The following is a 14,152-nucleotide window of genomic DNA, read 5'->3' on the forward strand; positions in this document are numbered from 1 at the left end:
GGCAGTGTGGGGATGGCTGCCTTTTAGGGTCACTTGTACCAGTTAATGCTCAGGCATTAATATTGTGGATCTTATGGAAAAGTAGAATATTTAAAGTGGAAAAATGGTGTGTTTCTGTTATTAAAGCATTGAGCCAGAGGGTGAGATATCCCTGGGAGGAAGGAGGCCCTGGCACCATGTGGCCAGGACCTTTGGAAGAGGGAAAATGAGTCCTGCACTGCAGCATGAGGTGCATGAGCAGGTGCTTTGCTAGCTCATAAATGTCACACCTCAGCCAAGAGCTCCTCAGGCCCTCTCAACAATAACAGCAGGGCCTGGCAGTTAAAACAGATTAGAGGAGGAATTTTGCAGATGCTCCTCTGTTCAGGATGGAAGGGTGTGAGCCTGGCCGTGGATCAGGAGGCACTGGACAACAGCCCCCTGGAGCTGCAGGACCTGGCTGGGATCTCCATGGTGAGATGCAGCCTCCTCTGGCCAGTCCCACCACAGATGGCAGTTCCTGGTATTAGTGGGCCCACACCATATTGCCTCTCCTGTGCACCCTGCACAGAGCCTGGGCACGGGGCTCTGCTGAGGCGCCTCCCCAGGGCAGGAGGAGGCTGGCAGCTCTGGCACCAGTGGAACCCCCCCAGGACCAGCCTGGCCCTGCTGGGGCATCCCAGACTGCAGCACAGGGGGTGCAGGTGCCACTGGGCATTGTGGTGCACTCAGAAATTTCCCTGAGCCCAGCAATGCTCAGGCTCCCCAGACCTCCACTCCTGCACCCACCAGCTCCCTCCTGGGAGCACAGGGTCAGGGTGAGAGGATGCTGGGGATGGGTTGAGGCTTGGCACATGTCCCACAGGCTGGGAGTGCTCAGGATGCTCTCTGCCCTGTGCTGCTGTTGGGGATGCAGCTCCTGCTCCCCTTGAGTGAGTGGGCAGAGGGGCACTGGGGTGTGTGGGTGTGGTGGGGTTGGCACTGCTGGGGCGGTGCTTTTGTTCAGCAGAGCCCTCCCCCCATCTTGCCATGTGTAATTTGGAGAGGAGCAGAAATAAAGCAAAGGGTCCATTCTTCAGCCACCTCTGCTTTAATGATCTCATAGAGGCCATGTATTTTTGGGCTGTTGCAAACCACTGGTGCACGTGTGACAGTGCTCTCCGTGATGGATCCCAAAATGAGAGCTCCTACCTCCCCACTTCCAGACTCTCTCTGGAAACTCAGGACCCAAAATCTGCTGAGGTTCCCAAGGCAGTCCCAGTTCCCCTGTGGAGCCCCCGTGCTTCTCCTCAGCTCAGCTCAGCTCAGCTCAGCTCAGCTCATAGATGCCCTGTGTGTCCCTAGAGGCCACAAGAACATCCTGAAACTGGGACACAATGTGTCCAAAATGGGACCCTTCCCAAAACACTTTCCCACAGCAGGTGCAGCAGTAGAAGTCGGTGAGCTCTGCTCTGTCCAGCACCCCGGGGGGGATAGCAGTGACCTGCAGGACCGTGTCTCCTGCCAGCACCGGGGCTGCCCCGCACTGCTCCATCCCCTCCGCCCGCTCGCTGTGTGGGGTGCAGCCAGGCTGGGCTGTGTCACAGACTGGCTCAGTGGCACTGCAGCTCTGGCTCCCCAGGCAGCCTGTGGAGAGAGGAGACAGCAGATAAACCACCAGTCACTGGTGTGATGAGTGGAATCTGTGCTTAACCACGTGAGCGACCTTGTCATCGCTGCAGGGATGCAGGCTCTGCCCTGCATCCCAGGGAGGAGCATCTCCTGAGCTCAGGAGAAGGTGGCTGGTCACCAGCATCCAGGAGCTGCCTGCCCTAAGCGTGGCACCCGTGCAGCCACTTGCTCCCCTGCAGCCTCCTGGCACCTCCTGAGTTCCTTCGCTGTGTCTTGGGGTCTGTTCCAGTCTGGGTAATGGCTCCAGTGCTGCTGCTGTTCTGGGGGCGCTGGTTTTGCCCCCAGGTCACAGGTCAGGCCGGGCTGCCCTGGGAGCGGGGCTGTGCCCCCACCCCCGGCCGCGTTATGGGGCAGGCAAGCAGCAGGGAAACCCCCACTGCAGTTTAAGCAAACCACCACCGCGATCAGCTGCTCACGGCACCCACGAGTGCCCGAGCGTGCCCGCGGACACGGGGCTTTGGGCCCCATCCCCAGTGTGTGACCCCCCCAGGTACCCCGGGCAAGGGGCACGGTGACAGGGGCCGCGTCCCCCGGCTGGCCCGGCCCGCGGCTCGCACACGGCGGGGGCACGGCCGCGCTCCGGGTCCGGGCGGCGGAGGGCGAGGGCTGAGCTGCCTCCCGTCCATCAGGGAGCCTGGCAGCCGGGAACAGGCTGCAGTTGTTGCTGTGGGATGTCCCCGTTTTGGCAGGGGGATCTGTCCTGCTCAGGCACCAATTAAGACAACAAAAGGCATCCGGCATCGCTCTAGCGACACTTCTGGGGTGTCCACCCGACCCTTTCCAGAATCATAGGGACCCTGTCAGGAGCCGGCTGGGACCGAGAGGGACACCAGCATTCCCAGCTGGTCCTTCCCTGCATTCCAGAGTCAGGAGGTGGGACATGCTGGGGATTACCGTGGGGGAACACACGGCTGGGAACAGCCCTGAAGCGGCCATCCCATCCTGGGAGAGCTGTCCTGTCCTGGCAGAGTCACCCCTCAGCTGTGCAGCGGGGTCTGGGCCTGCCCATCGCATGAGCACAAAGAGCCACAGCCCGGGAGAGGTGTGGAAGGATCAGCTCACACCAGCCCCTGGTTCAGGGGGGTTCCCCAGACCTCCCCCCCCCCCCCCCCAAAACCTCCCCCCCCCCCCAAAACCTTCCACACCTCCCTAGGACAATTACCAGCCCGAGCCGCTGGGGCATGGTCACCCCCAGTTCCCAGCACACCATCAGCCATGCCCAGGGTCATGGCTGTCACTGGGGATGTTCTCAAGGGGGACTTGCGGGCCAGCCCTTCACCCCCACACTGCCCAGCAGCAGCACTAGTTTGGGGTTTGCTGCCACAGCACAAAGGGAAGCAGCCCCAAGCCCCATCTGAGACACTGGGCAAGAGCTGGGCTCACCAGGGCTGTGCCCTGAACAAGTGCCCCATGGCCTCACTCTTGGATGGGCCTTTCCTTCACCCCCTGTATCTGCTTTGGATAGATATTTATCCTTAAAGGGAAAACAGTGACCTCAATTTCCCATTTTCTCCAATTTCTGGCAAGTGTTCAAACACCCAGGCTGCTCTCGGGAGATTCCTGAGCCACCCAGAGCAGGGATGTGGAGGAGGAGTCCATTTCCCAGGGGTTTCTCCAGGATAAAGCCAGCCAGTGGGTGGCAGATCCCCAAGGCAAGAACAGCGGCTCTGTCCTCACCCTGTTCCCACCCTCCTCTGCCCTGTGCCACTTTTGTGTTTGGTGGTATGGGGTGGCCTCAGCCTGGGCACCCTTTTTTCTCCTATCCTCTCTGCTCTCGAGCACCAGACCCTGAAGGGAGGGACATCAACCTTGGGTGGGACTTTTAGATCCAATGCGATGGAAATGACACTGACAGCATGCAGCACCCCTGGCCAACAGCTTTTCCCATCATGGACCCTAAAATTTCCCTGGCCAGAACATGGTACTAGCACACTGACAGGGCAGTCACATTCCGTGTGCCTGCAGGGATACTGAGTAATTCGCTCTCTCTTCCATCACGCTCCCTCCACTGTCCTGCTGCTGGTGGGCAAAGCCAATGGCAAACCCCTTCTTCCCTGCACAGGGGGATGGGAAACCTCCAGCTCCCCCAAACACTCCAATCCCACCCCCTGGGCTCGTGGGAAAAAGGCAGGCAGGGAGGGAAAGTTCATCCCTTAAAAGCCTGAGGAGAGAAAGGCCGTGATGGTCACCCTGTAGTTTTGCCTTTGCTTGCACCAGCCCCCTCCTAATTGTGGCTCTTCAAAGGGTTGAAAATGCTACATCACTTCAAAGTGACCATTTCTGAATGGGAGCTTGTAAAACCCCTTCTCCCCCTCCCACCAAATTCTTCCCAGGGCTTTTGAAGATGCCTGTGCTCCCCTCACCGACAGGGTGAAAGGGCCACCAGGCGCCAGGCACAGGATGCCAGCCGGGCACACGGGAAAACTGAGCTGGGAAAGGCTGGATCCCCCCAGAAAAACAGGGGTTTGCAGGGGGAAGGTGGGAGGGGCTTGAGGGAGAGTTTTTTCTTCCCTTTCTGACAGGCAGAGGCCTCCCCAGTGGAGCCACAGTTCTCTCGGGACTGCATCCCAGCTTGCCTGGATGCTGCACAGCCCGGAGTTACACCAGAGATGGAGCAAAAGGCGTGTGTAGGGGGCATGGGGCCACAGGGAGCCCAGCGTATCTTTCCAGTGTGCCGGGAGCCTGTCAGATCTGTGGCTTCCAGAGCTCTGAGAGGTTCACACCAAAGGCTGGATTCCCACCCCATCCCCGTGGAGGAGAAAAAGAAAGCAATTCCTTACCAAATTGATTCGAAACACTTCTTGGGAACTAATAATCCCATTATAAAACATCTTGAAAATAAAAACCCCTTTGCCTTTCACTCACCTCTCCTCCTCTTGGCTGGGTCACCCTGGGGATGATAGATCCTGGGTGAGGGGCTGAGCCCTGCAGCCCCCAGCTCCCCAAGGCTGAGCAGCCGCACATGAGTGCTGCAGGGTTCCATGGGCAGCGAGCCGTCCCGCAGCACTGTCCCCAGCTGGGCAGTGCTCAGCACAAGAGCCATCTCCTCCTGGCCTCGCACGTGCTTCCCACTCACAGCTCCTGCCCACCCCTGCTCACCTGTGGGAATTAATCCCACGGGAACAGCAAATCCTGCTGCTCTTCCTGCCATGACGTCTCACCACCAGCAAATGCTGCCATGCCCAGGGGAGAGAGGATGCTGCAGCAGCCCTATTCTGCTTATTTCTGCTTATTTCCTGAGCTAAGCAGGGCCACTCTCAGTGGTGGGATCCCACCTCTGCGCACACTTGTCACCTCTGCAGCAGCCCTGCTTTGTGCTCAAGCCCCTACTGTATGCCCCAGGGTGGGGTGGCCCCATGCTCCATGAGGTGGGTGCAGCAGGAGCTCCCCAGCCTGGATTGGATCTCCTTCTTTCAGCCCCCAGTCACCAGCACCAAGACAGCGGGGCAGACCCATGCCAGAGGCCCATCCCACACCCTGGGCACTGAACAGGCTCTGGGCAGTCCAAAGGACCAGCAGTCCCTTCACCTGGGTGGACATGGCAGCATCTGGGACCCACAGCCACCAGGATCACTTTGGTAGTCCCACAGTAACCCTGAACTATTGCCACAGGGAGGCTGTGGGGGCACAGTGGCTTGTCCCGAGATAGGGGCAAGACAGGAGCTGCAGCTTCCTGAGCCTCACTGCAAGGTCCTGCTCAGGGATGTGGGGCTGAGCCCAATGGGATGGACATGGGACAGGACAGGGGCTGCCACTGCGGGCAAGGGCACACACATTCCCCCACACAGAGGGGCTCTTAGTGGGGGTTACATTGAAAGGCCACCGTGATGGTGACACTGGTGACCTGTAGTCCCTCCAGCCTATTGTGTCAGCTGCAATGCTGGAATGCTGGCTCAGCACTACTGGGACAGCAGCGGGACTTCCACAGCAGGACAGGGGGGCACAGCAGGGCTTGGAAAGACGGGACAGAGCAGGATCAGGGCAATCCTCTTTTGAACCTGTGCCCATTCTCCTTTTCCAGCCCCGACAACCGCGATTTGGCTGGAAAGAACCTGTCCCCAGGGTGGTAGCCAACAACTTCCCAGGGAGCCAGGTACTTCTGCCCAAAATCCTGCCCCATGGGCCCTGTTTCTAGCCCAGGTCCCTCTGTGTCACCCCTGCCTGAACCAAGGCCTTGGGGCAAGGAGCTGGGTACCTGTCCCAGCTGGCTCAGGCAAGGACCTGGCAGCTCCTGCTGCCTCTGGAGAGGCTGTGGGTGCAGCAGCCCTGTGCCAGCCCCAAGCCCTGCGCCCGCCACAGCCAGAGCCATCACAGCGGAGTGCGGGGCAGCCAGGGCTGGGGGCTGGGGAGAAAGCTCGCAGCTTGGTCGAGGCTTTGCACAAGGCTGAACACAGACTTGGGAGCATTCTTGGAGTACAAAGGTGCATGGGAAACCTCGGCCTCGGTGAGAGATCAGCCTGATAAGAGGAGTTACGAGCCTGAGAAATGTGCTGATTGCAGGGCACTGAAGATGCCTGGTTATCTTTTCCTCCTCGATAAGGCAGATAAGCAAAGGACAAAGGACCTGGGATTGTGCAACCTGGGCTGCAGCACCCTGGCCGTGATCTTAAGATGTTCCCAGGGTGGAGGAGGGAGGATGAGCTCAAGCAAGAGGCAGCTCCAGCTGCTCTCATCTCCCCGTGCCGCTGTGAAGAGAACCCTGCCAACCCCTGTAGCCAGTGCTGGGCAGGAGCACGCAGTGATCCCTGGCTCTGAAGGGCCCCCAGCTTCTTCTGGGGCACGCTGGGCACAGTGCCCCTGTCAGCAGGCACAGCAGAGCTCTGCAAACCAGCACACACAACAATATCACCGGGTCCCAGCCCTGCCCTGCTTTTCCATATGAGCAAGTGAATTCCACTGAAGAGTGAAAGCCGGCAGAGCATGACCCAGCTGAGCCTGGGAGGTGTTTCTGGCCGGTCTCACCACTGCAGTCCCCGGTCCCAGCCCTACCCTGCTTGGACACGTGAAGATGCTCCTGTTATTCTGTTGCATCCTGGAGAAGAGAGAGCCTAAATGCAGGGGGTGGCTGAAGGGGGCAGGGGATTCCCTGGATCCAGGGATGGAACCCCTAGGGATCTCATCCTCTCCCATGCAGAAGTATTCAGAGCAGCCCAAGACAATGGGGGTGCCTTGGCCCCACAAACGGAGTTTGGTACAAAGCAGTGAGGATCCATGGGTGCAAGAACACTTCTGGGACAGCACAAGGATCTATCTCACACCTTTCCCAAGGCAAGAAAACAAGTGTGACGCTCACAGCAAAGCCATATACTGTTGATCAGGGAAGCCTTCAGCCGTAGGGTTTGGGCAAGTCCATCAGAGCTCCTGGCTAAGGGGAGTGGGTCCCACCAGCCCATGCCCTCAGCTGCCCCAGTGTGGTGGCTGTAGAGCAGGGACTGTCCTGCTGCCACCCCAGCCTTTCCCACACTGTGGCCTGCACCTCTTCCTCCCGCCTGCCTTGAGCCATCTCTGCTGGCTTTTCCCCAGGCTTGGGGTGGAGCCGAGGGCTGGGAAGGGAAAGAAACCCCAAGTCACTGCTCAGGCTGGCAGGGGCAAGGTGGGTGCCCCAGCTGCCCGATGCCATCCTGCCACCCAGTGCAGGGACACTCCGGCTGCTCCTCCAGCCACCGCTGGGGCCATCAGGGACTTATCCTGCACCTGTGTCCAGAGCCCCAGCGCTGGCAGCTGGGCAGGGAGGGTGCCCACCCAGCATGGGAGTGGAGGCTGCACCCTGCCTGGTCAGCACCACAGACCCAAGGGCATCGGGATCCATTGTTTTCATCTTTTGCAGCACATTTTAGATGTGAGGGGAGATTTTGCAATTACATTCGCTCCTCTGTTTGGCAGCTCCCAACCCGATGGAATGTGCTACATCCTCGCCTTTCCCAGAGACCAGATTTCATCTGGCAGAGCACCCACTGAGCTCTGGGGCCCCATGCCAGCTGGTTTTACTGCACTGACTAAGCAAGAGTTCCCCATACCAGACGAGAGCCTGTGACACAGCCCATTCCCCTGGGTCACTTGGGAGCCACAATCTGTCACTACCTCCAGCGAGGGCTTGCCTGTGCCCCCTGGTGACCCCAGAGCCCTGCTCCCCTCTCTCCCCCTGTCTGCTCCAAGCACCTGAGCTGCTCAGAGCATCCCACTGGGAAATCACAGGACAAAGCTGTTTGGGCTTGAAACTATTTGCAGCAAAATTTGCAGACGTATTTGTCAAAACCCTCATGCAGGAAAAAATGTGGCTGTGTCAAGGATTATGTTCCCTAAAACCTGTGAAAGTCCTAGCTCCAAGTAAGAGTGAGCTATTACAGGATGAATAATTGGCCTTTCATCACTTTGAAGCCCTGCTATAAAAATCCAGGAACCAAATGAAGCAGCACTGGCTGCAGCTGGACCCCAGGACTTGGGAGCACCTGGGCCAGACACAGACTTGTGTTGAGAAGTGGTCCTGAAGGATCTGTCCCCATCACCCATCTGCCCCAGCAGCCACCAGCTCCTCCCTGGAGAGGTGAGGCGCCCCATGGCAGGAGGCTCCCTCCTTGCCTGGAAGCAGGAGCAGGGAAAAGGCATTTTCTTGCCAAGCAGCAGCACCTGGCCATGGTCTGGGCCATGCACAGGGGTGTGACAGGGACGACATGGCCTGGGCTGGAGTCATGGGACAGGGGACAGCCCTGGTGTAGGGCTGTGGGTGCTGAACATACCCATGCCATGTGTTGGGCCATGACAAGGGCAGAGCAGGTCCTGCCACCAACTTCTTCAGCAGGAAAATGTAAAGGAAATCAGGGAACAGGTGAGATTTTTCTTATTGACCCACTTCTGTGGCTGCCCAGCCTGTTCCAATGCCACCACTGTCCCCACCAAGCGTTGACAGAACACTGTCAGCACACCCTTCCTACTTGTCTTCCTGAATATCTGACCCAAGGTGGGACATTTTGGGGCAACCTAGTTAAGCTCACACTTGCAATCTCTGCTTGCAATCCCTGCAGCTCCTAGCAAAGTGCAAACAGAAATGGAACCCCCAGGATGGGGCCAGGGCCCTGGGTCACAGGGGACTCTGCTGGCAAGTCTCCAGCCCTGCTGTGCCCGCCAGTCTGGGAATCACAGCTTCTGTCTCATGTCTCCACCAACCCTCTGGGGATGCTGTGGCACCTTTGGTCCCTGCCCCTGCCTGCTCCGGGGCAGAGGATGCTCCCTTTGGGGCAGAGATGTTCCCCCTTGGAGGAGGCTCCCCGACCAGGTCATGAGTGACACGGCCACTGCAGGGGTCCCACCTGCTCCTTCCCCATGAGCCCCCCAGGGACATGGGGGACCCAGCAGGAGACTGCACGGCCCGATGGGGACACGGGGTGTTGCAGATGGAGTGTAAAGAGTAGAGCAAGGTGGTCCCTGAAAGAGTCTGTGCGGGGGAGCCACGGTGCTGCGTGAGACCCTCCCAGCTCCATCAACCTCATCCCGAAGGGGGAAGGGGAAACGGCTCCCTCTGAACACAAACCACAGCATTTCTATTTCCCATACTCAAACTGGCTGAACTGGCCCGTCTGGTTGCTGGGTACACACGCAGAGAGTGCCCTCACCAGAGAAACCGCTGGGGAGGATGTCCCGGCCTCTGGGGAAGAACAGCACTCCCAGGCTGCCAGCACCATGGGAAAAGCCTCCCCACCACGTTCCTCACCCCCAGAGCCACACGTGCAGCTCCCAGCAAAGCCACAGCCGGCCAGGAGCACCCAGCAGCTGCCGCTTCCCTCTGCTCCCTGCCGTCAGCAGCCGGGGAAGTGATGCACCAAAGGGCGGGGGCAGAGCCCGGGCTGGGCTGGAGCAGCAACAGGGGCACATCCCCGTTCTGGTGTGCCTGCCATGGTGTCGCTTGCCACCAAAATGTGTTTCCCTGTGGGGAGGAGTGTGTGGGTCAATGCAGCTTGGAGTATGGAGGAGCCTTCTCTCCCCCGAGCCCGCTGGAGCCCGGCTGGGCAGGCGGCACTGACTCACCTCCCTGCAGCCTGACCTAACTCAAGAGGCACTGGGCAGGTGAGGAAGGCACTGGGCAGGTGAGGAAGGCACTGTGAGCAGCTCCAGCCATGAGGCATTTCACCACCTAAGCTGAGTTTTTCACATTCAGGTGATGAAGGCCTCAGGCTGTCACTTGAGCTACTGCTGGCATGTCACCAACTCCCCGGGCTGGGCAATCCCAAGCACGACCCTGTGCCTTGCAGGGCAGGACAGGGCAGCCAGGGCAGACATAAACCGGACCTGAAAGAGCTCTGTGGGTCTGCACCCTGTGGCAGGTTGATGGCAGGGCACTCCAATCCCCCTCTGAGAAACCCCCAGGCCCAGGGGGATGGTCCCGCTCTGTCCAGGGCAGTGAGTCTCAGGGAAGGATTACCCACCACTCACCTGCACTGTTCTCCCCTGACGCTTGTCTGCTGCTCTCCACCAGCTGCTTCATACTCTCCCGTGAGACCTTCAGGTACTTGTTGCAATTGCACACCTGAGAGAAGAGAGAGGGGAAGGTCAGTGAGATGGCCATCGTGCTCCCCGGGCACCTCCTGCCTGCCCAGGGCACAAACCCATGCTGGGCACCCCTGGCACAGGCTGGGCAGCCCCCATCACATGCACCACAGCAGGGAAACCAGGGCAAGGCCGGTCCCACTGAGCAGGGACAGGCACAGGCACCAGCCACAAGCCCAAGAACCCCCTTCAGAGGTGCTCCCTCTGTGTGTGCTCAGCCACGTGTCCAGCCAGGCTGCCAGTGCTGCTGCCCACCCTGGCTCCCCGGCCAGAACACACCAGCAACGAGGCTGCCTTAAAGCATCAAGCAGACATGCAAAGTCTCGGCTGTGGCTTCAAGATTTGATCTCTCTTTTCTGACAGAGGCTGGGGATGATGGCTGTGGACCCCAAAACACTCTGGGCTCTCATTTGGCTCTGCTTGGCTTGTCTCTGCTGCAGCATTGTCAACACTGAGTCACACTTTCTACCCCACCTTTTGTTTGCCAAAATGTACCCAGACAGGTCTCTGAGTGCCCCCATGTGCCAGGTGCTAGACCCCAAAGAGCTCCCTAAATCCTGCTGCTGAGGAGCACCCAGGGATGGTGCCTGGGGCTAAGCACAGGGTACAGCTGGCAGCCAAACACACTTGCCCAGAGTGAGCAGCACTAAAGCTCCCTGGGAGCACTGCAGGCTCCCTGACACCTTCCCTCTCCTCTCCCCTCCATCCTGGGCCGGGAGCTGGTTGTTGGGATGCGCCACAACACCTTTTGTCAGCTGCTTGTTTTGAGAGGCTGTTTTCTGCACACTGCACCCAAGGCAAGGAGGGAGAGAGGTGAGCAACTTCACTAACCAGAACAAGTCAGTTCCCTGCCAGGGGCTTTACTCCAGAGCCTGTTGAAACCAGAAAGGTTTTTCCAGCTCCCAGCCAGGCCCTGGTGCGGGCTGGCAGGCACTCTGCTGGTTTGGGGCTGGAGCAGTGCTGGGCTCATGGCACGGGGCAGTGATGGCCCTGCTCCCACACAGCTGCCTGCAGGAGGAACGGGGCAGGGTGATTTGTTTGGAAACGAGCTTGCCACCATGTCCTGGCTCTGCCTTGCAGCACGAGGTGATTCCCACTGGCAGCGTCCACAAAACCAGCACACACTCCCCGTCTATCCCCATCCCAGCACACATCCCCAGCCTTTTGGCCAGAAAGACACCTGGGCTTAGTTCCCTGAGGCCCCACTTCTCCAGCCCTGCAGAGCAGCAGCATGGTCAGACAGACAGAGATGGACAAGGGGTGATCTTGGAAGCACCCAAATGACATGGAAAACACTACATCACTTTTAAAAGGGGATTTTGCAGCAATCCTCTGACTTGCACGGCAGCATCGGGGAACAACCTGTCGAGCAACTGGGGACAGAGCCCTGCACTGCTCCTTGCTCATGCTGGGGACAAGATGAGAGCATTGATATAACGGAGGGCTGAGCATGTCCCCCTGCCCTGAGCAGGGCAAAGCCCTCCTTGGTCTCACCCTCAAACCCAGGGACCAGGGAAATGCATCTGGGTGAAAGCCCAGGGGAGCAGAATGATGCTGTGATTTGTGGGAACACGAATTTCTGCAGAGTCTGACCAGAGATTGGACAATCCCTTTGAGGCCTGAGGACATGCCAGCTTGCACAGGCTGGACCTAGAGCCGAGATGCCACCCCCAACAGGCACCCACACCCTCACAGGGATCTGTGAGATTGAAGCAGGCAGGCAGAAGGGAGGGCAGCGGCTGGTCCCTTCTGTGGGAACATGTGCTGGTCCCACTCCCCATGATGGTGACAATGGGCTGCATGCTGGAGACGGATGTGGAGCCTGGAGGGGTGGGGGATGGTACCTCTTGGGCATGGTGGCAGCACTGGAGAGTCAGAGGTTTCCAGGAAGATCCCAGACCAGCTGTCCATTGAACTGCCAGCCAGGAGGGAGCAGCAGGGCCCAAGGACACCCTCCTCCCCTGCCCTCCCTGGTGGCATGGACATGCAGGGGCTCCTCTGCCCTCTGTCACACACCAATCCCCCAGGATGCCTAACCCTGGCAGCCTGGAGCCCACCAGCTTCTCGAGCAGCAGTGGGAGCACGCTGGGCACAGGCTTCTTGTCCCGCTTGGGTGCACAGAGCGACCTTGCACGAATTTCTCTGCTTCTCTAAAATTCATGACTGTTGTGAATTAGGGGCAGTTCACTCCCTGAGCCAGGAATGCCCAGCAGCACAGGGGTATCCTGACATTCCACACTCTCTGAGGCTGCTGGGTGCTGCCAAGAGGCTCTTTGCCCTATGCCACCCCATAGCCTCTGGGCCTTCACCACCTTCAGCTTCCCAAAAACAGAGTACGAGCTCAGGAGCCAGATAAGACACTTAAGCAGCAGCGCCAATTAGCTGTAATAAAAAAATTGCAAGTAATTTTTTTTAATGCCTTGCCAAAATGAGCCAAAAGAGATGAAGTGAGTGGGGAAGGCTGCCACTTCCACAGGCTGGGCTGCACGGCTGCTTTGCAGGGACCAGTGGTGACTTCAGGCTTGATGCTTGGCTCCTGGGGATGTGGAACAGTTTTTTGTGTGGATCTTTTGTGTATAGGGTAGGGAAGTGGGAAGCCTCTCTGCTGGAGAAGGGATGATTTTTTCTTAGAAAAGTTTGGTTACTACACACCCATCATGGCAGGATTAGTTGTGGCTCCAAAAATCTTCATGAGATGAATCAGCAAGAGATGGTGGCACCTTGTTACACTGCCTGGGGTGCAACTGCTGTGAGCAGCGGCCATGACCTGACAGAGAAGGGTTTGGCATCTCTGTCACATCTCGGGGTCCCCCCAGCCCCTGTGCCAGGCTCGGGGTGGGGGTGGCAGCTTCTGCTCACGCCCCAGTCCTGCCTGGGGGCTGATGTGCCGGGCGGGCTGAATGCAGGGCCTCCGCTCCTGCCTGGCCTCAGGGATGAGGAAAGGGCAGAGTCCAGCTGGGGAGGAGGGGACTGGGGGGTTGCAGCTGCCACAGGCTCCTGAGTGCCACCCCGTGCGGTGACACTGGTGTCCCTGTGCACAGCAGGGCGCCCGGTGCCCCGGGGCGGCGGGGGCAGGGCAGCGGCGGGCACACCTCGGAGGAGGAGCAGCCCTGCCTTTCTCACGCTGGGGCAGCCCGTGCCAGCACATGCTTAGTCACTGGTAAATCCCAGCCGAGATCTGCTCTGCCCTCTGTGAAATGGATCTTGGCTGCACCCCCGCTGAAGCAATCCCGGCGCTCGGGAGCCATGGCGGGCGCGCTTTCCCACGGCAGCCCGGCCCCCGGCTCCCCGTGTGAATCAGCCCGGCCCGCTGCCCCTGCTCGGCGCACGGCAGCGCGGCCGACCGGCGTGTCCCTGCTGCGGGGGTGATGGAGCTGCTGCGGAATTCAGGCTCCCTGCCTGGCCAGGGGGACACGATGCGACACCTCCCCTGCGTGCCCCGGCTCTGCTGCCGCATCCGTGGCAAGGACGAGGAGCAGGTGCAGCTCGGAGGAAGCCGTGGTCCCGCTGCATCCCCTCACCGTTGTCCCCTCTCCCTGTGCCTGTCTGTGCATCCTGGCAAGGTGCTGCACCTCGCGTAGGGCACTGTCACCCCCACACCCGTGTGCTCCTCCCCGGGAGCTCAGGCCAGCATCCGGGGGGGCACTGCATCCTAGCCAGCTCTGTGCTGTCAGCACCAAGGGTGTGACATGGGGATTAGAAGGAGCGATGCCATTGGACTGAGACTGTGGTGTTATCACTGGTGTGGATCTGTGGTCCCTGAGCCCGGTGAGGTGCTTGTCCCCAGCCCCAGCAGCTTGAGCCCCCCTGCACTGAGGCTCTCCCTGCCTGGGCCACCAGGAAGGACAGGGCAGGTCAAACGTCCTTTTGCAATGCTGGCAGCCCAGCTGGCGCCCTGTTTTTGTTTAGGATGATCCCTGCCTCTCCCAGCCCTCCTGGCTGGGGATTTCAGCAGCAGTGA

The 14,152-nt window shown here is 59.4% G+C and overlaps 1 protein-coding gene across 7 annotated transcripts in view; it reads right to left on the bottom strand.

Moving 5' to 3' along the window:
• Nucleotides 1-682: 682 nt before the first annotated feature.
• EXD3 (exonuclease 3'-5' domain containing 3) overlaps nt 683-14,152 on the bottom strand; it is a 251,278-nt gene continuing 237,808 nt past the window's right edge. For 4 of the 7 annotated variants that reach the window (XM_041406500.1, XM_041406498.1, XM_041406499.1 and 1 more), the window contains 2 exons: nt 10,078-10,171; nt 685-1,605 (listed from right to left, as the gene is read on the bottom strand). In XM_041406500.1, coding sequence (XP_041262434.1) covers nt 1,289-1,605; nt 10,078-10,171 — 411 coding nt within the window. In that variant the 3' untranslated portion in view covers nt 685-1,288. Of the gene's footprint in view, nt 1,606-10,077; nt 10,172-14,152 lie in introns of those variants that run through there. The other 3 variants (XM_041406503.1, XM_041406504.1, XR_005952833.1) reach the window with 3 other exon arrangements.

The sequence above is a fragment of the Onychostruthus taczanowskii genome, unplaced genomic scaffold (assembly GCF_017590055.1).
Source record: "Onychostruthus taczanowskii isolate IOZ18803 unplaced genomic scaffold, ASM1759005v1 scaffold25, whole genome shotgun sequence".
NCBI lineage: Eukaryota > Metazoa > Chordata > Aves > Passeriformes > Passeridae > Onychostruthus > Onychostruthus taczanowskii.